We start from the raw sequence: 27,099 nt of genomic DNA on the forward strand, positions 1-27,099 counted from the left end.
ACAGGTCCACAGGTGCAATACTCAGTTATTCATAGGCATGAACACATGTCCGGTGCACACAGTAAGCATAGGCTAGGCCAGAAAGTTATGGTAAGTCAGACTAGGAGGCCTGACAACGAGCTACAACATCAAGATAACAATACAAGTGCAATATACGTGCTGTATGGGGGTACAAGTGTAACATGAAAGTGCTACAGTACAAATTAGAACGATTCTAGATTGGGAGTGCCCTGCAGAGTAGTGATAGTTAGTCCAGGTACAGTCTGAAGAGATGCGTCTTCAGACCACAGCGGAAGATGGGCAATGGCTGAGTGGTTCATAGAGGAACAGGGAGTTTGTTCCACCACTGGGGAGCTAGGGGGGAGAAGCTTTGTGCTAGGGACAAGCGAGAACCATTCACCCGGATGGCAGGGAATGCAAGTCACCTCGCTGCAGCAGAGCGGAGTGGTCGAGCTGGCGTGTAGGATTCAATCATGTTCTGTAGGTAGGCGGAGGCAGTCCTGTTGGCTGCAGTGTAGGCGAGGGTCAGGACTTTGAACCTGATCCTGGCTGCGACCGATAGCCAGTGGAGTGACCTCAGCAGGGGAGCGATGTGTGAAAACTTTGGAAGGTTGAAGACAAATCGGACAGCAGCATTCTGAATCATCTGTAGTGGCTGTATGGCACAAGCTGGCAGGCTTGCAAGGAGGGAGTTGCAGTAGTCAAGACGGGAGATCACCATAGCCTGAGCAGTAGCTGAGTGGAGTATGTGGTCAGGCATGGTCGTGATGTTGCCTTGATGTGCTCCTTGAGGTCCAGCTGGTCATCCAGGACCACCCCCAGGTTCTTTGCAGTGTGTGATGCAGTCACTGTAGTGCCTTTGACAGTGATTGAGAGCTCCCGTAGTAGGGAGGTCCTGTAAGGGATGAACAGCAGCTTGGTCTTGTTGAGGTTGAGCTTCAGGTGATACCTGGTCATCCATGTTGAGATGTCAGCCAGGCAGGCAGATATTCTCTCATTGACCTGTATGGCAGAGGGAGGGGAAAGAAAAGTTGTGTATCATCACTTGAGCGATCAATAGCTATATAACCAACGGTATTATGCCTAACGGATACTTAATTTTCGTTTAAAAAAGTGTGAAACGAAAGTAAACAACCCACTGTAGCCTAAGTAATTTTCAAAACAGAATCACGTTTCCCAACAGAGGATGATGGCACTGAGTCAATATTGGCTACTTTAATATTACAAGGATTTAAGTCATAAACACATTTTCCATTAAAACATTTAAATGCGAACGCTCACATTTAAAAACAAAGAGAAATTCGATAAACTTAAAATGACAGTGGCAACAAAAAGCTGTTCAGTAGTTTGATGATTCTCATCGGGCGGGGTCTTCACATAATGACGTTTAAAAACGGGCTGGACCTCAGTCTGTCAGTGCGTGATGCCAGTGGTGCTGTCCAACAATCCAGGCTGCGCCTTGGCTTGGGCTGCGTTTCACACTGTTGCGGTTTGCACTCCAAACCAGTTTGATGGTAGAGTTCTTGGTGGACGACCGCGGATGAGGTCCGCCAGGATGGTAACTGCGGACTACATATGCATTACAGTGCGCGGAGGAGCGCCGTGGGGCTTCAGCCTACAAGGGGGTGGAGGGGACCTTCACGAGCCTCTGCGTGTCTCCCGGGTAGGATTGCGAGAATGAAGCATAGGTGATGAATGCTAAAGAGCAAGCAAATTCAAAATGTTATTTTTTATTGTGATTATTCTTTGTGGTACTATAAGTAGGAACAACAGCTACTGCAGTACTGATAGTGGAAGCAGCAGGCGTTCTATTAATTTATTTTATTTAGATTTATTTAAAACACATGTTCATCCACAAATTATAACGACATTTGTCGCTGTCGTTTGTGTCAATGAAATAGCCATCCCGCCCCAATTGTTTTATTATGGATTCCTTTTTTAAAAATGTTATAAAAGTCATTGGTTACGGTATATAGGATTGAATATATTTAACACTGCGTTTTTGCTCTGTGAGTGATACGTTTGACAGACATTGTAGAACTTGCAACATAATTGTAAGATTAGGCGGTATTGTCATCAACATGTAAGAAAAAGTTGCATGAGGTACTCTGGCGAATACAGTTGCGCCTTTGAAACTATTATTTGACAGGATTTGAGCAGGTGATGTGCACAACAATTTTAAAATGAGATTATTCCGTTTTTTATCGTTTACATTCTGTATTCTGTCCAAACAAACATAATGAATCGTTTCGCTACAGACAAACCCAGATTATCTCATAGATATTTCTGATCGAATGAGCATATAAATTACCAATAGTCTGTGATTGTGATGCAACTGTGGATGCTTACATTTTCTGCTTGGAAAATATATTTGCCCTGATGGAGCAAAGACCTTATATGGTAAAGGCAGCGCGAACTTTCAGTGGAGCAGTGCTGTTGTGCGCCTGAGCGATCTGTTATCAATCACGCCAATTTCACAAAGAACATAAACACTTCTCTTGAGATTTGCGGACGAGGCACCGTTATTATTGGCCATTACACGGTCTTCAGTTCTTCAATGTGCGCTTTATTGTGTTTACTGTTAGCTTATTTCACGTATATGACATAGTACAGAGTCATTTCTGATCCATAAGGCTACATACATTCAGCGCAAACTTGCTGTTGTGTCTCCATACAGTAAAAATTTCAGCATGAAGTATACTCTAACTGGGTCTATTTTACTCTGATAGTGTACTGTTGGACTTATATAGTCTCTTAGAGTTGAATAAAAACCGAAATTTTACTGTGTATCACATGTGATGGATCACTGCAGCATTTCTGTTAATGGTTCAATTTGCACATTTTATAATGCCATCATAACAGAACTGAAATGAGGACTTAAAAAATTAGTGATTAGCAGAATAAAAACATGGAGGTTAGGCTAAATGGAGAGTCTAAGGGTATGAGTGTGTTGAGTGAGTGAATGGTTTGTGCCCTGCAATGGAGTGGGGATGTGTCCAGGGTGTATTCCTGCCCCTCTTGCAATGCATGCTGGGGTAGACTCTAGCCCCCACACATTACATTACATTATTACATTACAGGCATTTAGCAGAGCGTCTTACACAACGTTTTACATCACTAGTTAGTCTGTGCTCATTAATTGCCTCACTCTGAGGAAAGTTATTGACAGGTAGATATCCATTGTCACATGACATTTTGGGCTCCCATGATCTCTGTCATGTTGAAGTTGTGGGTGGTTTTTGGCGTTCTTTTTCCTCTCATGCTGTACGGTTGGGCAGATGTGTTCAACTTAGAGTGTCTAATTACAAGAAGAGGATTTTTTTTCAAATATACCTGCCTTTACTCAGTTGTGTACAGTTTGAATGATTCCTGAGCTGTACTATGTAACTTATGGGAAATGTAAGGCTTAGGGCCTATTTAAAATAAATGGTGTCATTAATGTTCCTGAAAGGTTACTTAGGTTTGTTGCATAAGCGATATCATGACTAATGGCTGCCCTGTCACCATTATTATCAGGGAGGGAGACATTGGTGAGAAAGGCATTGTTAACCTGTTTAAATGTCAAAGATTGTAGCTAACCTTTAACAAGAGAAGTTGATGTACTTCTTCAAGCACAGTTCACTCAATTTACACTATTTTACTCAGTATGAGGATAGTTTATTTTATTCGCAGCATGACAGTGATGCTGCTGGCCCAACATAGGATCCGAATTAAGGGAGCAAACAAGAAATTATGCTTATAACAAATTTTAGCAACATTTTCTATAAATGGGCCTTCAGCAGAGCTGTACAGCTTCTTCATAAGCAGTACATAAGCATTCATAAATGCTTATACCAATAACTGCAAATATGGTGCATTTTGTTTCCATTAATGCCGCATTAACACACTTCTTATGGCAATTTGCTGGTGCTGACATAAGCATTTATGAAGGTGCTATCATACAAATCAGATCAGAAAAGGCCATTTGATGCAACTGGATTAAAAACAGTTTTCCAAGGGATGGAGAGGTGGATTCTTTTACTGTGAAGAGTCCGTGGCTTCACACTCCAACTCACTGCACTTGCAATCCTGAATGCTGCCTGTATCACAGCTGTGATCTGGCCCTGTTAGCCAGAGCTGCATCACTTTAAAAGCTTTTCCCTCTCCATTTTATGTTTAAAAAAGACACCCTGTGTGCCCTTGAGGGCATGCCGTATCTTCTGGAGTTACACATAGGGTCGACTCAGATCTTAGTCTGTGAACCCCAGAAGTAAAAATGTAAACTTCGCCTGTTTAAAGCAAATTACATTCATATGTCATAGCGGAGACCACCTTTATAATGTAATATGTACACAAATATAATTTTGTCTATGATTTAAGAAAGTTGGCTATAGTGAAAGGAAGGCAATTTACAGAAAATCAGAATTAAACAACAGCCTGAGAACTATTGGCTATTGTCTAAATCTGATTTTCAGTGAATTAAGATTTAAATAGAATCTCACATTGATTGCTGAGAATCTGCTTAATTGAGTCTAAGACGTTTAATCAGCCAAAGTGGATTTAAGTTCAATTGATTTTGTTGAAGAAGGTACCCTTGTCTGGGGAACATGACTTCGTTGAATAAATCAATAACATTTTCAATGAATTGGAGTTTGCTTGTACCGCAGGCTGTTGAGCTCCATGTAAACTGGGGAATGTGCAGCTATCTCAACTGAAATGGCCCTGACGTGACTGTGTTTTGGAATCATGAATATTTGCCTTTCCTGTACACTACAAATCAGCTGCACTGAAGCAGCCATAGATGGCATTTCTTACAAGTGCCTTTCTTGACCAGAAAGGTCGCTGAAATGATAGAGTGCTGTTTCTAGTCATCTGGAAGATATCCCTTTTACATGTCTCTGAAATGTCGACAGAGAAGAGGAAAGCTGACAGGAAGAAGAAAAAACACAGTGACAAGAATGCACGCTATTTTCACTTTTGAGTGTGGATTGTAGAAGGCTGGCACTAACTTGCATAGGTAAAGCTTTCCTTTTTGAGCTAAAGTTCTCATTGAATAGCTGCTAGAAGAGTCTTTCTCCAAACAGGAGGCGGTTTCCCTTAAAAGGAAAGTTGTTTTTTTATTATGACTTTTGGAAGGCTTGGGTATGAAGCTAAGATTTTGAACTCATGAGTCACTTCATTTTTAAAGGGGCAGGATCCCATTTTTTTGGTATTGCATCATGTAATGCAGTTCTGTGTCTATTTTTATTGTACTGTCATGTTAATTGTTAATAATCAATGATGCTAAAATCCAATCAAAACATGAAAGAGAACCTAAACTTTTACAAGATATAACTGCGGGCATTTTCTGGATTAGTATTGTACATACAAAGTGTAATGATCAAAAATACAACTACCATTAGTGTGTTCATTGACATTTTAAATGAGCAAAAGTTTGGCAATGTTTTTGAGGTCTGTCATGTGTAAGTTGCTTATGACTAGTGATTTACTCTTAAAGGGTCTGTGCTAAGAAGCTGACAAAATTCCATTCAAACGTTTTCATTATTGAACGCCTGTTCACCTGTTATTGCCTTATGCTTTTGGGGGTAAGCATATTCCACCAGTATGTGATTGGCAACATTTTCAGGTGCATTTGAATGTGTTACTCTCATCATTTGACCCTCTTTTGTGTATGCATGTGCACACACAGGCAGTCAACCATTGAACTACAGATGCAGATTCAATAATAATGTTCCTGTTCTCAGAATTCACCCAAACTTTGCACAACAAACACAAACAAAGCACACATGCACACACGTACGCGCACACACACACACGTGCACACGCATGCACACACACACGCACATACATGCACATGCGTGCACGCACACACTCATGCGTGCAGCATGGTGTGTGCACACCATAAATCAACAGCTGTCTGGTGTCTGTGTTGCGCAAAAGCCTCTAATGTGCAACGGGAACGCTCAGGAGCAGCGAAAAGCTGACATAGCATTTGGATTGAGTCATGTGGGCTTGTGAACCAACGTTGTTAACTTTGTATAATTTGTAAACATTTACAGTTAATGGAACTCGATGAGAACTTTTAAAATGTTTGTAGAGAGAAAAAAAAAGGAAAAATGAAAACAAAGGGGAGTATAGGGTTTCTGCAAGAAACTGATGGTTTGCTGAACAGTCATTACAATCATACCCTGTAGCTTTTTAAAAGTTCTCATTTTCGCTCTAAGCTGGCTCTGAGAGTGCTGGCCCTCTTTACAAATGCGTTCACATGATAATTGCAGTCATTTACGGGCCTGGGTCTAGCTCATAACGAAAAGGATGTTTGGGCTGGTAGTGCTTTTAAGACTCGTGTCTGGTCTCCACAGAAAGGTTCAAATGTTTATTTTAATTCATTTTATCAGCGTGGAGCACGTGACAGAAACGTACTTCAGCACGTAGCCTACATCGGTGCGTGCGTTAGGTTTGGAAATCATGTGCTTACAATTAAAGGCATGCCCATTGGTTTTGCCTGCTTCGTCAGTGCACTTAATTTAGTGCAATTAATACAAAAATTGTTATTTAAACAATGGGATATTTGTGCAAGCAGTGACCCTAGCTGCATCACTTTGGTGCAAAATGGTTTGGCAGACTTGTGCATTCTCACTCATGTTCTTTATGAAATAGACTTTTAGAAAAAAAAAAGGGGAGGGGGGGGGGTGACTCAGTCTGGTTTGTCTATTGGCTGTACATCGCCACCTAGTGAGAATAATGAGAATCTCAACTCAAGCTGCCAAAAGCTAGTGATGGGTTGTTTTAAAAAAAAAAATAAAATAAATAAAAATAAAAAATAACATAAAATTGCTCTTTAACAGTTCTGGCACAAACTTGTAGTGGTATAGGTAAATTAAAGTGTTATTTGCAGCATGCTGCAAAGCTCCAGAGCAATAAAACCATTTCATATAACATGCACTAGCAGTGTTTAAAGGACAGATAGCTCTCAGGGGTCCTGTTTTTAATTGACGGTAGATCAATGGCCAAATGCTATGCTTGGAAGGACACTAATGAAAGATCCAGGTAGTTTCAAGGGATCAAATGGCAAATGGAATGTTGAGTATATGAAGATGCTTTATTGCTGATGAAAGCATGAAAATAACAGTGCTTGGGGTACTGCACTGTGAAGTGGTTATTTTATTGCAATATGATTGTGTCAGCTAGGGGGTGCAAAAGAGCAGCAAGTGGATAAAAGACTCCCTAACTGCAACAGAACAATGTGCTCTGCCACAAGTAGCAAATTCAGGGGATGCACAGACATGCAAATTATCCATCAGGGACAGGGTTCACTTTATTTCCCTCAAACTTTAGGAAGTGCACTTTTATGTTCCTGTTCTTCATTGACAGATAGCACATGTTTATGTCATAGCAATGTTCAGTTTACTCCAAACAGAAACGGCTACAAAAAAGACTGGTTGTCTGTCAATGAGGCTGAGTTTGTATTTTGTGAGTTTCAAATTGAATTTTCTTCAGTTCAGATCAAGGCAGTGTTTTTTTGATGGCTCTGTGCATTTAAATTGGCTTATAGCATTGCATAAGAGACTGGTGTCAGTTATGTGGTGAACATGTCCACCCTGAAAAAAAAGACAAACAAAACAATGTCCCCATTAAAAAAAAACTCTTTAAAATAACATGTAAAAGGACCGTAAATGCCACTGATGGATCGCCCAAATCCATTCCCACCGCTGCACCTCAGCTCCTGACCTGTGGGTGGCCTGTGCCAGCATGGCCGCCAGCGCTGTCAGTCCTGCAGACTGCCACCTGTTGCGTTACGTTCTCCTAAAGGACCTAAGATAACACGTCTCACTGGGCAGACCTCCTACTGTCATGGTGTGATCAACCTGTGGAGATCTTTAGAATTTGTAAACAAGCATAGCAACTCTCAAATGTGTTTGTGGGGGACCAGTTGGTCCAAGCCGGAATGGCAAAGGCAAAATGACCATAAGCACACTATAATTGTAATGAAATATGTTTTAGAAATGTAATAATTTTATAGAACAGAACAAATATGCAATGATATTTTAATAAATGCCAGTAGTTTTTTTTAGCTTTTGACCTTGGTTTAATTATCTGGAGGGTTATGGTTTAAATCCTCTTGATTAATTTCATAAAAGCAGTGATAAAAAAAGACAGTTTCCAATCCAAACACTGCATGTTTAAAAGACATTATTCCTCCCCCTGTGGTTCCTCCTTCAATGGTGGCATTGGCTTCTAACTGACTCCAGGTTTGAGAGAGAGAGAGAGAGAGAGAGATGAAACAGCCCTGTCATGTTGAGAATAATGTGGACAGCATCCATTCCTTTGTTGTCCTGGTCCTCTTGGAGACCAAACACCGCGCCCCATGCAGGCCCCGAACGCGGGGCTCATACCATTCCATATACAGCGCTTCTTGCCCCGTGGACGGGATAAAGCCCGGTTCGGCGCTCCCCGCCCCCGAGGGGCCGAGATTGACGAGAAAACGGGTTTGAGCCCAAACGGAGGCAGAGTCCGCTCGCAGTGAGACCCCGTCCCCTCTGCTGTCGTCCCTCAGGTGGATAAGGGGGGCCATGCAGCCCTGGCGGGACTCTGCGAGGGGGACGAGGTGGTGTCCCTGAACGGGAGGACCTGTTCGGGCCTGACCCTCGCGGACTCCATGGCTCTGATGGACTCCGCCACCGACCGCCTTAGTCTGCTCGTCAAAAGGTAAAACCTGTTTTCTGTCTCAGATATATGCAGTCTATGCATGTGTGTATTACATTATTTATTATTATTTATTCATCCATCCATCCTTTATCTATACCCACTTATCCTGATTATTATTTATTTTTTATTAATTTAGTTATTGATATTCATAATAATAATTATTGATATTCATAAAAATATTTTGTTTTTTAACTGCTTTTGTGTGGTTAATTCATATTCTGCCTATAACATTCACACTGTAAGTCTCTGTCTTTGGCATCATCCATGTTTTCTGCAGCAAGCTTTTAGAGTACTATTTGGGATCCTCTCCAGAGCAGTTCATGCCCGTGACTCACAGATTGTTGGTTTGGAGAACTTGTATAAGTATTGAATATATGATTATATAAATGTGTAGTTGTATGCTAATTAGCTATTTGGCTCTGTCTGCTAGGGAGAGCAGAGGTCAGCTGGTTAAATATTTTGCACTGCCACCCTGGAAGGAGTCAGTAGAGGTAGACTTTTGAATGAACTGCCTCATGTTACCATTTTATGACAGATATACTTGGTTTCAAATGACTGTGAGAACTGCGTCTGATGAAAATAGTGTTCTTATGATTGTGTATAGAGAATATCATTTTAACAAACAAGGAAAATTTGGCTGCAAATGCCATAGATTAGGATGTTGTTCACACAATTATACAGGAACAAGCATAACTACAATGGAGCCTCTTCCTAGAAGGCTCGGAACCCAGTCCTGTAACACAGGGTCTGAGGCCTGGGGTTTGATTTGCATTTAGATAGCGTGGTTTATGACCTTGTGTTATTGTGTTCGGCAAGTGAAGAGGATTATGGGTAATAGGCGGAGAGACGGTTGCTTTGCAGTTCAGCTGACCTTTAGGTGCCCTGACATATGTCTGGAGAGCAGCTGAGGGTTTGTGTCCTTTTCGGAAGGCGGCTGCTTTGCTGTAAATCGGCTGGGGCAGGCTGTGAATCTGCAGGAAAACCCTCCAGCCGTTATTCTATTTTTCACATTATTTATTCCTCAGCTTCTGGAAGAAAATTATTTGTGTAAAATTACTCAAGGGAAGAATTTGTCCTGTTATATCCCTGTTATTTTTACAAGGTAAGATACAGGGGGAGTGTTGATATGTCACGATCACAACGTGATCCATATCCAATTTTTTTTCAAACATATGAAGCAATGACTTTCCTCTAGGGGGTCATGGCTTCGTTGTGTGTCAATGGACTGAACACTACACACCATTACAGGGAACAGAACCAGTCCTGTCTCTCGTTCTGAACGTCTCCTCTGTTTAGATAACACAGGGTGTAACAGTATGTCTAACTGCCATACCAATTCCTGGTTGCTTACTGAAGTCAAAAGGGCTGAGATGGTTTGAAAGTAAATACAGTGGGCAGGTATAAACATTTCCATTTCTGTGCTCCCACCAGATCTGTTCAGAAGGCAGGTTTACTTTTTTTTTTTCCTCCTGCCTGCACCTGACACTCACGCTGCTCGTAAATACCTTTGCCAAAAGCTCGCTTGGTGCCAGCCCATGTCTCCCCCCCAAGAATCAGGGCCTCCTGAAGTTAGAGTTAGTGAGCACGAGCTACCTGCTTACTTTCAACACCATGCAGCTCCTACTAGTTACAAGTGAATTAGTAAATCCAATTGGCAAACTCTTTCATAGCCATTATGGCTCTAACTGTTGTGCACTGGGGGTGTTATTTCCACATTTGCACCTCTGGAGTGTGAAAGAGCACTGTCTGAGGGTTTATCTCAGTGTCGCTGTGGTCTCTCTGTTCTCTGTCATGTGACAGGTACCAGGCCTCTGATCCTCTGGGCCCAGATGGGGACCAGCGTCATTTTGGGGTGCAGGAGCCCGTGGAAGAGGGTCTAGAGAGCACCACCCTCCAGATATGGCCCCGGAGGGAGCTGTACATCTCAGAGTCCCAGGACGAGGCCTACTACGGCGAGTCGGAGAGTGACCCCGAGATTTCAGCAAAAGCCCCACCAGCCCCCGCCAACGCCGGCAGCAGATTTGTGGCCCCCTGCCCCGGGGGCCCCCAGGGGCCCTTCACCACTGGTGCCTTGGTGGAGCTGCAGCTCTCTCTCGCCGACCACACCCTGGAGGAGCGCGACCGAGCCGGCGGCGGCGGAACCGCGCTGGGGGACGGGCGGGCCGGGAGGGCGGTCACCGTGACGACGGAGGTGTCCCCCAGGGACCCCGAGACCAGGCTCCGCAGCGCACCCACGACCAGCCCCTGCATCAGCAGCACCCTGCACGTCCCCATCAGCAGCAGGGAGCCGCTGGGACAGAGGGGTGAGGTGGAGGTCACCCTGCGGGGCTTTGGGAGGGGCCGGCGGAGGGAGGAGGAGGGGGAGGAGGTCAGGCCGAGGGGGTGTGTCGATCCTCAGGCGGCACCTCCCGCTCAGGTCTCCTTCTCAGTCTCTTCCTCGGAGGGGGCCGAGACTGCGGACCAGCCCGACACCGAGTCCGAGGGCGACCCCAGCAAGCCCAGCAAGCACCGGGCCAGGCACGCCAGTGAGTACCGCGCCCCTCCTCCCCAAAACACCCCCCGTCCCTGTCCCCTCCCTCCTCTCCCATTTGTCGCTCTGCTGTTCTGGGACCATCCCGAGGTACCCTTTCCAATTCTCTGGCTCCTGAAAGCTTTTCTGGCTCCTGAGGGCTAAGGCACGCTGCACTGCGGACTGCAACTCTCTATCCTGGAGAAAACGCGTGTGTCTGCCCTCGTATGTGTTTCTGCCTTGCTGTGTAGCCCTGTTCCCACACAGGGACACTAGTGAAGGCATTCCCCCCCCCACCGAACGCAGGCAATGGGGGGGGGCGCTACGGGTGTTCTTATTATAATCTGCGGCTGTGATTTAACGACCCATCACGGTGGGTTCCGGAATGCGAATGGTTACTTGTTAATGAGGCAAAGGCTAGGCGTTCGGAAAATCCAATTAGCGCACGGCTGATGTCGGTGTCGTTCCCCCCCCCCCCCCGTCCCCCCAGCTTGGGCTCGAGCGGGTGCGCGGGGTTGCAGCCCCGGGCTGCGTCGTGTGGCGCTGCGAGGGGGATAATAATAAAATGGGGGCGCGCTGATGATGCCTGCAGAAGTGCGTTTGACGGACACCGGCATGTGTGCGCCTGCCCGTTACCCGATCCTTTAAAACTGCAGGTCTTCACTGCGCTGAAAAGCGAACTGCCCTCATCTCCCGCCGGCAACACCCCAAGGTTAGTTGGAATAAAAAACGAAACTGTTAGAATCGGTTTTATTGCGATTTTTGCTCATGTTCTTGTGATGCAGGCGTAGAGAAGGTCAGGTCATTGCGAATGTCCCTAGCCAAATGTTTATGGAGTTAAAATGTTGTATGAATGAGCTGTGTTTCGTGCAGCGAATGGGGTTTTAAGTTTAGACTCTGCGGAGATACAGATAAGGGCTTGCTCTGTTAACATGTGGTGATCCGGTTCTAACCTATTCTGACTTCCAAGGCTATTTATAACATTTTTGTGCCTTTGCCATTTACACCATTTTATGGTTAAGCTCTGTTGGTTTTGAATGGCTTTTTTTCCCCAATAGTTTTAAATATTGAATTAATGCAGGAGAATATTGTGTTCTGGTTAAAGAATTGAGTAATTACTTTCTGGCTGAAACATCTGATCTTTTTAAGGAAGAAAATGCGAGTAGTGCATTCACAGAAGTGTAGTTAATAAGGATGCTCCTTTTAAATATCTTCTCTTAAAGTCTTGATTAATTCAATTTATTTTTGCATAGGAACAATGACAGTGGCGGGAGGCATTCAGAAGCGGTTTATCTAAATGAGAATATTTAAATTCTTTTTATTTTCTTTATGTTTAATTTCTGCTTCAGTGTTCAAGGACATTTAAATTGTTGTTCTGTGTAATGTGTGCTGTGTTAGGCACTGACGGCTCGCTGTAAGGTCTGGGCGTGATTTATGGGCATTGGATGTAATTGCCAAATTAACTGGAGATACTACTGCCATGTTCTTTCATGATACATTGGCATAAGCACTGAGGACGGAGTTGGACTGGATTTCAATAAACATATGGAGCCATGTTGAAAGCTATATCACAGTATATTACGTGTATTATTTTTTATAATCTAGATTCGCTTATGGTTTGTATTGTACGATCAAGCTTGGTTGTATTTGTTCTGTCCTTGATATATTTTAGATATAAAACCTTTCAAGTGAATTACTGGCTTTTTATTTATTTCAGATGTTCTCACAGAAAGGCAAAATGTTAACTGATCTATAATTGTACTGAAACCCAAAGCTTTCAGGGCAGGATATGGTGACATTCAGCTATTTTAAAGCCAAGAATAGAACTACTATAGAATAGGTTGATATTCTATTAAATGAATCCAGAACAATTTCTGAAATGATTTGTATGGGTCTCAGATTCTCAGTACTATTAATAAACATAACTTCATGTGTAGTTAAAGAGGTTGGCCACAAGGAGAAACTATTTTAAAAGTCTCTTTCTCTCTCCCTCCCTCCCTCTCTCTCTCTCTCTCTCATCCTGGACTTTATCATTAGGCACTTATTTGGAATTATTCCTGGAAAGAATTGTATCCTAATGGATAGCAACGTGGTGTTTTCAGTGGAAGGTCATGCTTATTAAAACTGGATTTATTTCTGACAAAGTGATTTGACTTAAACCAGGCCTATTCTATTACATATCTGGACCTCCAACAAGCATTTGGCAACATATCAAATGAGAAGCGTATTGTTAAAATTAAACCACAATGAAAGGAATTACAACAGTTACTTTGGAGTGGGTTTGACATTAGCTACAAGGTAGTCTCCAAAGACCAATTGGAGGAGGGACCATATATGAGCAAGGTACTGTGGGAAGTGGAGTCCCACAAGGATCAGTGCTGAAATGTTTGCACTATCTTATTTAAATATATGATCTTGATAAGCGCATTAGTAGCAAAATGGTTGCACTTGCTTGGGTTGAGCAGAATATGGAAGTTGAGCAGAACCTCAGAGTGTATGAAAACCTGGCAAATGACACTAGTTCACTGATATCAGGAAGTAATTAGAACCCACAGAGTTATCAGAGTGTGGAAAAGGTCGATATAGTAAAGGCAGAGACCCTTGAGGAATACAAGTCCAGGAGTGATGCAATACTGGATGATCTGCTGTCTGTAGGCAATGGACAAGAAATTGATGAACAACCTGTTTGTGTAATTATGTATTCTAATGTTTCGATGGCGTTTTCTTGTCTTTTTTTCTTGTGTTCTTATGTTCTCTCTCTCTCTCTCTCTCTCTCTCTGACCCCCCCCCCCCCCCTCCCCACACAGGGTTCAGGCGCAGTGAGAGCCTGTCGGAGAAGCAGGTGAAGGAGGCCAAGTCTAAATGTAAGCGCATTGCTCTGCTGCTGACCGCGGCCCCGAACCCCAACAGCAAAGGGGTGTTGATGTTCAAGAGGCGCCGGCAGAGGGCCAAGAAGTACACGCTCGTGAGCTACGGGACCGGGGAGACCGAGCCCGAGGAGTCGGACGAGGAAGACGAGGCCCAGGAATTCGAGTTCACCCTCCTGGACGCTACAGAGTCGGGACTTGACGAGGACTTCCTGGCTCATGCCCAACGACGCGGCCACATCCTGACCTTGGACTGGGACACGGGGCTGTTGGAGATCGAGAAGAAGCTTGACGGCGGCGAGGACATGGAGTGCCTGCCGGATACCAAGGGCAAGGGGGCGCTGATGTTCGCCAAGAGGCGGCAGAGAGTGGACGAGATCACGGCCGAGCACGAGGAGATGCGGAGGAAGGGCCTGCCTGTGGAGGCCATGGTGCAGGAGGCCGAGGCCCCTCAGGTCTCAAAGCAGATGTCCTACCAGGTGGAGGAACACACCTATGTGCAGTCTCCGGGTGGCCAGGTCTACATGGACCTGAACGTTCAGCAGCAACAGCAGCAGCAGCAGCAGCAGCAGCAACAGTATCAGGAGTATCAACAGCAGCAGCAACTTTATGAGCAACAAAGGGCCTACCAGCAGCAACAATACCAACAACAGCAACATTACGAGCAGCAGCAGCACTACCAACAACTGCAACATTACGAGCAGCAGCAACACTACCAACAACAACATTACGAGCAGCAGCAACAGCACCAACAACAGCAACAATATCAGCAACAGCACTACCAGCAACAGCAACATTATGAGCAGCAGGAACACTACCAACAGCAGCAGCAGCAGCAGCAGTACTCTCACACTATGAATGGTATAGTTAGTCACCAAATAGACGCGCAAAGATCTGCGGCCCCTAATGTGACAGCCAAGCCCTACTCAGGGGTCCAGAACAGGGTGCCTGCTCCTTTTCTGCCTTCACAGTCACACGCACAGGCCTGGACTTCGACAGGCTCCGGCGAGCAGATCGCCTCACGGGACGAGCGCATTTCGGTGCCGGCGATCAAAACTGGGATCCTGCAGGAGACCAGGAGGAGAAATGCGTCCAAGCCTATGTTCACTTTCAAAGAGGCCCCTAAGGTTTCCCCCAACCCAGAGCTGCTGAATCTTCTCAACAGGCAAGACAAGAAACCCGGCTTTGAGTCAGAGGAGGACTACCTCAGCCTGGGTGCAGAGGCTTGTAACTTCCTGCAGTCGACAGGTGGCAAGAAAAAGGTTCCCCCACCTGTCGCTCCAAAGCCCTCCATCAACCCGGCTTCACCTCCATGGTCCCCTCAACCTGAAAACTCCAGCCAGGCTACTTCCCAACAGGCACAATACGAAGCGGCTGCTCCTGCTGAAGCCCCTCCCACTGAAGCTCCTCCTCCTGCTCCTGAGAAACCTCCACCTCCACAGCAACAAGCTACAGTAAGTTCCTGGAGCCCACCGGAACCTCAAGCTCAACCCCTGCAAGCTGAGGCTCAGAGTCTCTCCCAAAATCATGAGCCTGCCCACCAGCCTGTGACTTCCTGGGCCCCAGCTCAGAGCGAGTCGCAGCCACAGGCCCCCGTGACCGCCTGGGCCCCAGCTCAGAGCGAGTCACAGCCTCAGGCCCCCGTGACCGCCTGGGCCCCAGCTCAGAGCGAGTCACAGCCACAAGCCCCCGTGACCGCCTGGGCCCCAGCTCAGAGCGAGTCACAGCCACAAGCCCCCGTGACCGCCTGGGCCCCAGCTCAGAGCGAGTCACAGCCACAGGCCCCCATGACGGCCTGGGCCCCAGCTCAGAGCGAGTCACAGCCACAAGCCCCCGTGACCGCCCGGGCCCCAGCACAGAGCGAGTCACAGCCACAAGCCCCCATGACCGCCTGGGCCCCAGCTCAGAGCGAGTCACAGCCACCATGACCGGCCCAGCTCAGAGCGAGTCACGACACGGCCCTGCGCGGCCCCAGCTCAGAGCGAGTCACAGCCACAAGCCCCCGTGACCGCCCGGGCCCCAGCACAGAGCGAGTCACTGCCACAGGCCCCCGTGACCGCCTGGGCCCCAGCTCAGAGCGAGTCACAGCCTCAGGCCCCTGTGACCGCCTGGGCCCCAGTGCAGAGCGAGTCACAGCCACAAGCCCCGTGACGCCTGGGCCCCAGCGCAGAGCGAGTCACAGCCACAGGCCCCCATGACGGCCTGGGCCCCAGCTCAGAGCAAGTCACAGCCACAGGCCCCCGTGACGGACTGGGCCCCAGCTCAGAGCGAGTCACAGCCACAGGCCCCCGTGACGGACTGGGCCCCAGCTCAGAGCGAGTCACAGCCACAGGCCCGTGACCGCCTGGGCCCCAGCTCAGAGCGAGTCACAGCAGCCAGCTGGAGCTAGAGCCACCAGCCGTGACCGCCTGGGCCCCAGCTCAGAGCGAGTCACAGCTATCCTGGGTTTCACCACCCCAGCCAGAGCAACAGCCCAAACCACCCCCACGCAAACAGCATACCTGGGCCCCGTCATCACCGCCCCAAGTGCAGGTAGACACCCAAGTGCAACCCCCCTGGCCGCAGTCCTCCCCAACTGAGGCACAGGTCGAGGCTCAACCTCGCTGGCCTTCCCCACCCCAGCCCCAGTCCCCCGCGACCGCGTGGGCCCCCCAGCCCAACCATGCTCCGGCGAGCGCCATGGCCTCAGCCCAAAATCACGTAGCGGCTCACCAGCCGGCGAAGTCCCAGAATCCCCCGGAACGCTCTGCGGTTCCACCACCTCCACCGCGACGGATGAACTCCTATACGCACGTGTCAAAGGCCCTGTCCGAATCTCCGGCCGGCCCAGGCCCGGCTTTCGGGATGCCCGCCCTCAGAGGCAAAGGGGCAGAGCTGTTTGCCAAGAGGCAGTCCCGTATGGAGAAGTATGTGGTGGACTCTGCTACCGTGGAGGCTAACAGAGCTAAAGCTCAGTCCCCCACTGCTTCTTTGCCCGGCTCATGGAAGTATTCCTCTAACATCCGAGCTCCTCCACCCCTCTCCTACAATCCCATCCAGTCCCCTTCCTATCCCCCCGGGGCAGTCAAGCCGGCACCTTCATCCGGCCCTGCCGCAAAGGCTAAGGGCAAGGGCAAGGGGAAGGGAAAACCGGTCAAACCTCTCCATGCCCTGGATGTCATGAAATATCAGCCCTACCAGCTGAACTCATCCCTCTTCACTTATGGCCCAGCTGTGGAAACAAGTCCAAAGCCAACACCCTCCCCTGTCCCCGCCCCTTCCCCTGCACCTGTTAGCCAAAATCAACCAATCAGATATGAGAAAGTTGCTGCAGTCCAGCCTTCTGGACCAATGAGTGCTCATTATCCTGTCTCATCACAGCAACCCCAACACCCTCAGCATCCTCCTTATGGGGCAGCTCCTGGTTACCAAGATGGTCCCTCTTACCAAATGTCTGCTAATTCCTACCAACAACCACCTAACCCTGTCTATCAGCCAGGTCCTAGCCCTCCCTACCAACAAGTCCCAAGCCCTTCTTACCAACAAGTTCCTAGCCCTGCCTACCACCAAGCCTATAACCCTGCCTATCAACAAGCCCCTAGCCCTCCCTATCCAGCAGCTCCTTCAGCACCCTACCAACCAGCTCCTAACCCTCTCCCTCCCAGTTCCTACGTGGTTCCCAAGTTCCCCGTTCCCTCGAAAGCTGAGCCTGCAGCCGCGGGTGTGGTCCTGGCTGCTCCAAAGCCCAAGTTCTCTGCAAAAAAGTCCGCAGCTCAGGTGTGGAAACCAGCAGCCGTGGAGCAGGAATGATCGGAGCTGTTCTGCAGTACGCACACACATAGCAGACCCTTTGCTTGAAATAACAGCCGTAGGTTGGTTGAGCGGTCATGTTGGGTTGTCCTCCTCTGACGCCATTTAACTGGCGTCCTGAGAACAAGACAAAAATGATACGGAATGATTAAGAATTTTACAGAAAGCTAGAAGGGTTAAAACCAACGCTTCATGTTCTTGTTTAGCAAATTGCAAAGGTAGTTTAATTTCAGTTGTTGTTGCTGTGAATCATAATATCAATTCAAGACTAGCTGAAGAGCATTTCTTAATATCTGAATAATGTATAGGTTTTGCAGGTCAGCTTCATGTAGTTATGTTGTCTGGAAAAGACTAAGTTTATCTTTGTTTTTCAAGCAAAAATGTTGCTTTCCATATTAACATTCACTTTCTCTTTCTTTGGAAGATATTTTTTCTTTCTTCAGTATCATTATTTAGGTTACTATAAAAGGGAGCTGGTAATTCACAATATTTTACATTTAGTGGACAAAGCCAAAACAGTTTTCCATTAATTTTTATATCAAATAGTAAACTCTCAGCATGACCTTATTATTTGGTGTTATAATTGGGAAAGACAAAAAGCTGTTTTTGATATGCAACTCTACATAAACATATGTTTAATATATTGATGGCACACATGCTCTTAAATGCTAGCATTTAGACAAAGAGAGAGGGAAAAAGACAGAGCAAAGCAATAGAATGAATGTTTAAGAAAGATATTTTGGTTTAAAAAGGAAATACGAAGTTGACTGAAAGTGGTAAAAGTAAAATATTCTGCAAAAATGCAGATTCAATCTAAACACAGGGGACACATTTATTTAAATGTTTTACCATATTCAAAAGGGTTTGTGCACACACAAACCACTATGTTGACTGAATCAGCTGAACCACTGGTTTTACTGAAGCTAGCACCTTTTGTGCATGCTAAAACTTAGTAGTAAATCTGGCCTGTGGACAGTGGTTGATGAAACCAACTGAACATGTATTTTTAAAAAAAGAATCATTAAACTTTCTTGGTTTGAAATTGAATCTTGCCCACTGAATCCATACTGAGTGACTGGATTGGAACATCAGTATTATATGTGCACACACAAAGCTATCAAGAACATTTTTGCATACACTTATTTTGTTCCATTAATGGAACTGCGCTTAACACTTTCAAAAGTTCACACATGTTTTGTTGAGAGAATACAGTTAAATATATCATCATTTCAGGAATAAAATATCCGGTTGAAGTATGAAAAGTATGGATTCAATGGCAAATTGTGTGCAGAAGAAAACAGAGTCATATGTAAATAGTGAGTCAAAGAAAAACACAGTACAACAGAAAATGAGATGATGTTTAATTAATGCTACTGTATACGAAACAAATTTAATGATCTGCGAATCTAGATCACCTTCTATGTGAGGAGTGCATTCTCCAGTGTTAGGTTAGAAATTGTGTCTGTATGTAAGCACCACAAACACATATTATTCTGACTTTTGAAGGTGGAGAGAATGTATGAAAGAAGTTGAAATCTTAGCAATGTTATTTTGCTAAACTTGCAATTTCATAAGACTGAAGAGGAACAGTGTTTTATAAGTGTAATTCATGTTAGGGTTACAAGTGGAGGGACATACTGAAATTAACATGCTCCTCTCAATGGATGTAGATCTTGTAAACTTCTCTTCAGTATTGTCCAAAGACCCAACTTGAGCAGTGTGGATATTGCTTTCAACATATGTTTTTTTTTTTTTTTGCCGGCTGAAATGTTGTTTGAGACCCCAAAATTTGCTGCACCACGTGATTGGCTACTCCTCTGTTTGGAGGTGGTCATCCCAGGATGAGAAGGGGGGTTTATGTTTGTTCTGATATGTATCAGAGCAGGTATCACTGTACTTTTTTGTTTGTTTTGTATAAGCCTTGCCTGTGCTTTCCTTCTTTTACTGTTTAGTTTTCCCACTGATGTGTCATTTTCACAAATTTCAACCTGCTTCGTTCAAAAGACAACAGAATTATCCAGCACAGAAAGGCTTTGCTGAATCTAAATTTGCCCTTTCAATGAGAGCAAAAAAATGTCTCATAAAATGTAGATATACTGTAGCTTGGTATAGAAATGAAATGGTTCTGTGAAGCCTTGGAGCCATTTTGTTAAATCTGTTGTCTTGTTCCTCTTGTTATTCTTTTTCCTTTATGTTTTCTCCCTGTGGTGAACTTTCTGTGTGCTTCACCTCTATATCATTAAAAAGTGGCTCTTATCCATATGTTTTGGGTTTTCTTTGGCTGTTTGCTTTTGCATGAATTTCGGAGCAATTCACTTTCTTTACGTTTAATGCTCGCTCACCTCACCCTCACACACACTTTCCTTTTCACGTTCACATTTCCCAGTGCTCACGCACATCACAGTTTTATTGGTTATTTTTGTCAGCACTGGCAGCCATTTTTCACGTCTTTCTGGTGAGTTTCACTACCATATTGAAGAACTACTTGAAAACATTGTTGCAATATCAGCGCATTGATTGTATTTGGAATAATATGTTCAGAACTTCAGTTACAATTAATTGCAGCACCAAACACTTGTGGATAGTAGAAACAAGCTCTCATACAGTTTCCCCTTTTAAAAGCCAATGGTTATATTTGCAGCAGTAATGCTAGTCAATTCTAAGAAGGATTGTCCCATTAGGAGGGTGTCCTATAGACTGATTGACATCATTAACTGTCCATCAGTTGATTGTCCATCCATTGATTGTCCATTCATAGTCTTTAATTTGTTGGCAACTCAGTCTTGAACTTTATCTTACAGTGACTCTGATTCCATTTTTAGCAAAGCTGAGCTGTAAGGATATCCCATATTGCTATGGTTTTCCCATATCACACGGTGTGATATAAACACATTCAATTTCAGCTTCTATTGTCAGTTTCAATACATAGTAGAGATGAGCCATGTTCACCCAACTTATAATAATAACTCAATGCCTGCCATTAATAAAACACATGGCCCTCATTAAAAAGTTACCCATTTCTTCTTAGCGACCCAATAGGATACAGGCTTCCAGGTGAAGGCTCGAAAGCTGCAGACAGGATTGGTTGAAAACAAGCTCCGTGAGGCAGAATAGCCAGTGTTGCATTGTGCAATGTGAGGTTTTATTTTAATCGGGTCTAAATGGGTCATTATGATGGCAGTGGCTAAGTATGGAAAGACTTGGACACCAGGGCCCCCGAAGGAGCATGATGAAGGGGATATTGTTTCTTAGGGTGGTATGTCAGTCTCCCGTGGTTTTCATTTGTGGGGCATTATGGTGCTGAGCTTATTCGGGAAACAGAAAGGCACTTCACTGAGGTGTAGATGAAGCCTCTCTCTCTCTCTCTCTATCTCTGTGCATTATAAGTGTCATCTCAGCATAAATTTGTGAACTTAAGAAAAAATTAACTTAAGCTTAAGAAAAAATTTTCTATGTGCCTTTCGCCTAAGAAAAAGTTTAGAAACTATGGTCCCTACAGGGTGGGTATAGAGTGATAGTCCCCTCTTGGTAACAGGTGTGTTTGTGTTGTGTATGTGTGTGCAACTTTATATGAAACTTGAAACCTTAGCATTCAGGAAAATTGAATGTCTCTGTTTCCTTGTGGATCTTGTGACTAATGACCATAAGTATGATTCATCAGCTATTTTTAATCTCATCAGAAACAAAATATATGCCTAGACCATTTTTTCCCTCTAGAGAGAAGATGGCAACAGTGGCCAGCCAAATACACATCAAGGCAGTACGGCAGACAGAATCTTTGTGGTCAGTTTAATGCCCTTGTGATGTCATAAAATGAGCAAGAATGCGGTGATGTCATGCTGAATCACCAGAGCAGGGGTTAGAACATCCAGCTACGCCTTCCCGAGCATTGCCATGTCATCGGCAGTAAACCCTCACTCTATTTTAAGCGTCCCCTGGGATTAAAAGGCGTAAATCTAGACAATCTGACCTCTGACACTGATGTGCCGTGTGAGGGTGTGAGTCAAACATCTGTCTCACGTAGAATGCCCTCATCTGGCCCGCCCTCTTCCTGGTGTCAGACCACTGTTCCCCAACATGACCTCAGGTTTGAGACTGCCCTGGGTGGGATGTCCCATGATGCACTGCACTGTAGCGAATTAGAAGAACTAAAAATACATACAGTCACGTTGCCGTCAATCAAAATAAATAAATCAATTTTGCATTACATTCAGATTGACGTTTTCATATGTGACTTATTTTGGAATTATGTTACACTATTACTCTGCAATCATTTAGCAGACACTCATATCCAGAGTGACTGACATAATTGGAGAATATCAGTGTTAGTCTCAGGAATACAACATTGCAATCACCAAGAAGACTGAGAAGTCCCATTCATAATCAACAAGTGTAGAGTTAACCAAACAAGCCAACAATTAGTACTGTTACAACATTATGTATTTGCATACTTAGATATAAACAGTATATTTTGCATGATTCCCATTTTCAGGAGTTATAAATATACTAAGCAAAACAATTAATATTTGTATTTCTACTGGTGTTTGCCAGCCATTTTCACGAGTACTTTCTCAACTTTTCTTCTGCAGTCTCGTGGAATCTAGGCCAGGGATTTTACGTGTCTTTTGATATGAAAAATGTGTGTGTGTGTCTGAAAGATGAGATTTCAGCCACTCTGAGATTTGAAGGCCTGTACCAGGGTTCAGCGTGGCGGCCTGCGCTTGCTTGTATTTTGTCTCTCCTCTCACCCGGAGTGATGCTGTTACGTTTGTCCACCAGGTGGGGGCAGCAAACACCTCCTATTTGACTCGTGCAGTTTGGCTACGGATGACCGTAATAGCCCTACTGCTCCATCACTCTTTTAAATGCACCTTCGATCCTTCCTTGCTTGTAAAAAAGGATATACGTACTTTCTTGTACCTTTTGACAGATTCAACACTCATGTTGATGCTTCAGTTGCATGGTTGGTGATTTGGGGGCTTTGATTGGCTTGCTCATGTATTTTCAGGCTCAGTTCTCTTCAAAATACATTGCTGGAAAATCCATATCCAAATGCATAAAATGATGAGTTATTTAAATGTATTCAATTGAGATTGTCCTGATGATTAGCTCATGGAATGTATTTGCATATTTTCTGAGGCAAATTCATTTTGTCATCTATTAGTGATATATTATTGCAGGTATGGAAGAAAACTGTAATCGTGAGAAAGATGTGGTAATGAGTCACTATACACGTAGGCTGTACACCCGTTACTATGACAATTATTTTAGAAGGATGCAAAAAGAAGATTTTCTACATATTTAACCCTTTATGTTGTAAGATCACGGATATATGATTAGAAAGTTCATAACTGAACATTCTAATGCTGATGTCACAATCCCTACTGGTAATTGAAAGCAATGGAGTTCTAGAACACGGATTTAGAATTCTGAATAAACTTTCCAAATAAAAAACTATTCTTTAAAGGGTTGAGAACACACTGGCAAGTACTCGTTTACTCAAGTAAACTGTCTCGTGCCTTGTCCCCTGATTGCAGAACCAGCTCTGTGCAGAGAACTGGCAGAGTGTTAAATGAAAAGAATAAATGAAAGGCTGTGGGAAATGAACATGTGCAATGCTTGCCTTTTTTTAGGGGCTGGGCAGAGGATACATTCAGTCCCTGTCCCGGAGGTCGGAGCACACGGTCCGTCTGTCGGCGCCGGGACCCCAGCCTTTCGGAGGGGCGAGGCAGGTGTCCTGGCTGGAGAAGGGGTACAAGCCCCCCACGCCCTGGCAGGCGGCCTGCCGAAGCCCGTTCGGGCTGGTGGACGAGGCCTTCTCCCTCCGAAACCTGCAGCAGTCCATCGCCTACACCGTCAAGACCGCCGCCCAGCGCAAGGCCCTGCCGGAGCCCCCGGAGGAGTGGAAGGCCCGCGTGTCCTACGAGCCCCCCCCGGGGAACGGGGCCCGCTTCCGCCCCCCGCCGGCCTTCGCGTCCCCGTCCAAGAGCACGGCGTCGGCCCCGCCCGCCCCCGTCCCGCGCGCGCTCCCCCTCAGGATGCGGCTGCCCCAGAGGTCCGCGACGGAGTCCAGCGTCAGGTACATCGGGACGAGCTTCGTGGGTTACGGCGCCCAGCCGGCCTACAGGCCCTCCTACAACAGGTGGTAATGCAGCGCACTTGCAGAAATTTCGCTTTAACGCCTAAAACAGAAATAAGGAACACTGTGTCTGAATATATGCAAAAAAATCATTATTCACCATTTACCATATTGTGGCTGTGTGTATATGAGTTACTTTAGTAGTGTTGACTATAAAGAATGTATAGCACACATCAACCATAGAGATAAAAAGACGTACTGGCAGAAGGGGAATCCCCAGGTGAAAGAATTCCTTAAAAGGGTAGTCTGGATGTAAGTCCAAGTGAAATTAATGTAGAGGCCTTCGAGGAAAGCTGTTGAAATACCAGTCAATTTGTGGCACAGCTTAAAGCCTAAATATTCGTCATCAATTTTGATACTTTGCTTCACACAGTCTATTTTGCTTTTTTTCCAAAGTGTGGTACACGTGGACTCAAAGTATGAAACCGTTTAGTGTCTTTGTAAATCTGGAAGTACGGTGTTGCCAGAATGACTTTTTATGTGGAGGAGAAATTGGATCACAAAAAGCAGCCATTGTGGTCCACGGTAATGAAACTGAAGACAATATTGATTAGTACGTGAACTCGTGAGGATTCAATGATCATGTGGGTCTGGGCTTTGGTTTTTAGAAAGATTTCAGACAGCCTGTTGGCATGAGGTTCAGGTTCAGTTACATATATGAGTGAAGCTTTCTATCCTCCTTATTGTAGTCTCATAGGATCTAGGGGATTAACCTTAACATGTGTACTGTTTTCAAGTTGAACTATTGCACCGTCCATATCAAATATTACATTTTTTTGTGAATATAACTGACAATTCCACGGACTAGAAATTTGACATTTAAAAAAATAATACTTTTTCACATTATGGGCTATTTGCTATGACGTTTATATATTTTTTATTTTGGTCTATATTTTGCCTCCTGCCACAGAATTATGCTGGAGTGTGTATGTGCATTTTATGTGTGTGTGTGCTTGTGTGTGCTGCAGAAAATGTAGAAGATGATGGACACTCAAATCAAAGTTTAATCAAAGTCTATATTTGCTACCACTGAATGATGGTAATATGATAACGTATTTGATTTTGATTGTGCATGTTACAGAAGTGTAGAATTAATGTGAAGCTGTGGGAACAAAACAACACATAAAAACCATCTGATCGTGTATAGAGGGACAAAGACCCTCATATCAAAGGGACTAAAATGAGTTGATACAAATGGACCGTGGATCATTCCCTGGGTTAGGGACCAACACATGTTGTAGAATTAAAGTGGGGGGGAAAAAATGATGATTGGGGGAAAAAGAATGTTATTTGAGGGGGGTGGAGTTTCAGAGAAGTCGACTGTAACAAGCTGTGACTGTGAGCTTTTTTCAGTTCGTGACACATCGGTGCGGTGCTGCCCCTTTACGAATTTGGAAGATGCACACAAACAAGGGCTGACAAGCAACCTCGCTTGCTCTAGCCGACGCAGAGAGACGGCTGGTCATAACGTGTCAGCACTCCTCTTTGTCAAAAAGCCAGCGAGCACGCTGGGAAATATCAGGCCAGGACCCCTTATCTCTTCGAGGACAATCACTCACGCGCTACAGCTGCGACAGAAGCAAACCGAGGAAAACAGAGCAGGGCATTTTGAAAGTGATGTTAAAGGGCATGTAAGTCCAGTCGGGACAGCTTTGCTTGCTCTCGTGACTACGAATACGAGCTAGCTTCAGAATCTCGCTGTGAAGCAGCAATTTAACATTAGCTGGAACGCTAAACTAGAAATGTGATATTCTTACCATTCATGACAAACATATATGATTTTAACAAACGTGAAAAGACAGGGGTCCCGTTAAGAGAGTGGTTCCGTTAAATAACTATGAACTAAAGTTGCTTAGAACTAACTTAGAAGGCATAGAAACACTGCATTTGACCAAATGAGAGCAAGAACTTTCATAAAGCTAACTGCTGAAAGAAGACAAAATACATGCTTGCCAGTCTTCATCCTCTTTCCACAGAGCATGTGTTTGTTATGATTCAAATGAGATTAAAATCAATCTGCCAGCTGTGTTTGCATACATGGCGAGACCATTAAAAAGTTTGGGTTTCAACCTGTGATGGCTGGTAGAATCCATGAATCTAAATCAAATGGAAGTTATCGATGAGTCAGGGGTCTAGACACAGCTTAAAACTTCTGAGTAGTTCATTACATAAATCAGAGGATTAGAGAAATGTTTGTTGCGTAAGAACCTCCTTATCTGACTGTCCTTATTTAGGGCCTACTACATTCGCATGTGATGTGGACCAACATAATAGACTGATAAAGGAAGTTGTACTTGGAGCTGAAAACTACAGTGTACCTTTGCCTGATTTTACCGTGACAACGACCCTGGCCCATGGTTGAAATTAACCTTGGTTACGTAAGTCTGTCGGCACAACGGGCCAATTGGAATAATCTCAGCAGGGATTTAAACCGGAACGCCGGACCACCAGACCACAAAAAATCTGTTACCACAGTAACGGCAGTTTCTTATCTGAAAGATTAACACTACATGGGTGGTGAGTGGCAGAATGGATAAGTCAAGAGACCTTTTCTGTGGGGGACGGGAAAGAGAATTTTTAAAACAGCTAAGTAGAGTCAGTGGTTTAAATTATAAGATCACCCCATGATAAGGTCATTAAAGTTGGCCTAGTGGGGTTTTTTTGACAGCAAAGAGAGAGAGAGTTGCAGTTAACTGCTTCAGCTGTGTGATTTACTTTAAATGAATATTTTTTCTTTTATTTCTGTAATTGCTATCTAGCATGCCATTCAATAAAACTGTGTATGTGTGTTGAAACTTTAATACTTCTGTTGAGTGATGTAACCATTTCTAATGTAAATGTGGTCTTAAATGTATTTGCACATGTTTGTTTGTAGCTAAACGAAAGGTTTTGATAAACCTATATTGTGATGTTTGTACTTAAACCAATATTGTATGTATGTGCGTGTGTGTATGTGTGCGTGTGTACATGTGTGTTGTGTGCCTGTGTCTGTGTAGACAAATTATATTTTCACTTTAGTCTCTTGTTTATAACAGTTTTTACTCCACGTCTCTGAAGCATTGTAACATATATGAAGGTTTATGCAGTAAAAACCCATTTAAAACACA

General features: G+C 44.7%; 2 protein-coding genes across 3 annotated transcripts; both read left to right on the plus strand.

Moving 5' to 3' along the window:
• Positions 1 to 1,421: 1,421 nt before the first annotated feature.
• Positions 1,422 to 27,099, plus strand: LOC135259926 (synaptopodin 2-like protein). Of its 2 annotated transcripts, XM_064344868.1 has the most exons (6): positions 1,422 to 1,663; positions 8,537 to 8,688; positions 10,489 to 11,213; positions 14,005 to 15,518; positions 21,571 to 21,636; positions 23,487 to 27,099. In XM_064344868.1, the coding sequence occupies exons 1-6, from the start codon at positions 1,424 to 1,426 to the stop codon at positions 24,000 to 24,002; spliced, it is 3,213 nt and encodes a 1,070-aa protein (XP_064200938.1). In that variant the 5' UTR covers positions 1,422 to 1,423; the 3' UTR covers positions 24,003 to 27,099. The 2 variants fall into 2 exon arrangements, with proteins under 2 accessions (XP_064200938.1, XP_064200939.1); XM_064344869.1 differs by lacking the exon at positions 21,571 to 21,636 and having other exon boundaries at positions 1,423 to 1,663.
• Positions 16,038 to 20,109, plus strand: LOC135259929 (uncharacterized). The gene is made up of 2 exons (XM_064344876.1): positions 16,038 to 16,400; positions 16,463 to 20,109. The coding sequence occupies exons 1-2, from the start codon at positions 16,259 to 16,261 to the stop codon at positions 17,851 to 17,853; spliced, it is 1,533 nt and encodes a 510-aa protein (XP_064200946.1). The 5' UTR covers positions 16,038 to 16,258; the 3' UTR covers positions 17,854 to 20,109.

The sequence above is a fragment of the Anguilla rostrata genome, chromosome 7 (assembly GCF_018555375.3).
Source record: "Anguilla rostrata isolate EN2019 chromosome 7, ASM1855537v3, whole genome shotgun sequence".
Lineage (NCBI taxonomy): Eukaryota > Metazoa > Chordata > Actinopteri > Anguilliformes > Anguillidae > Anguilla > Anguilla rostrata.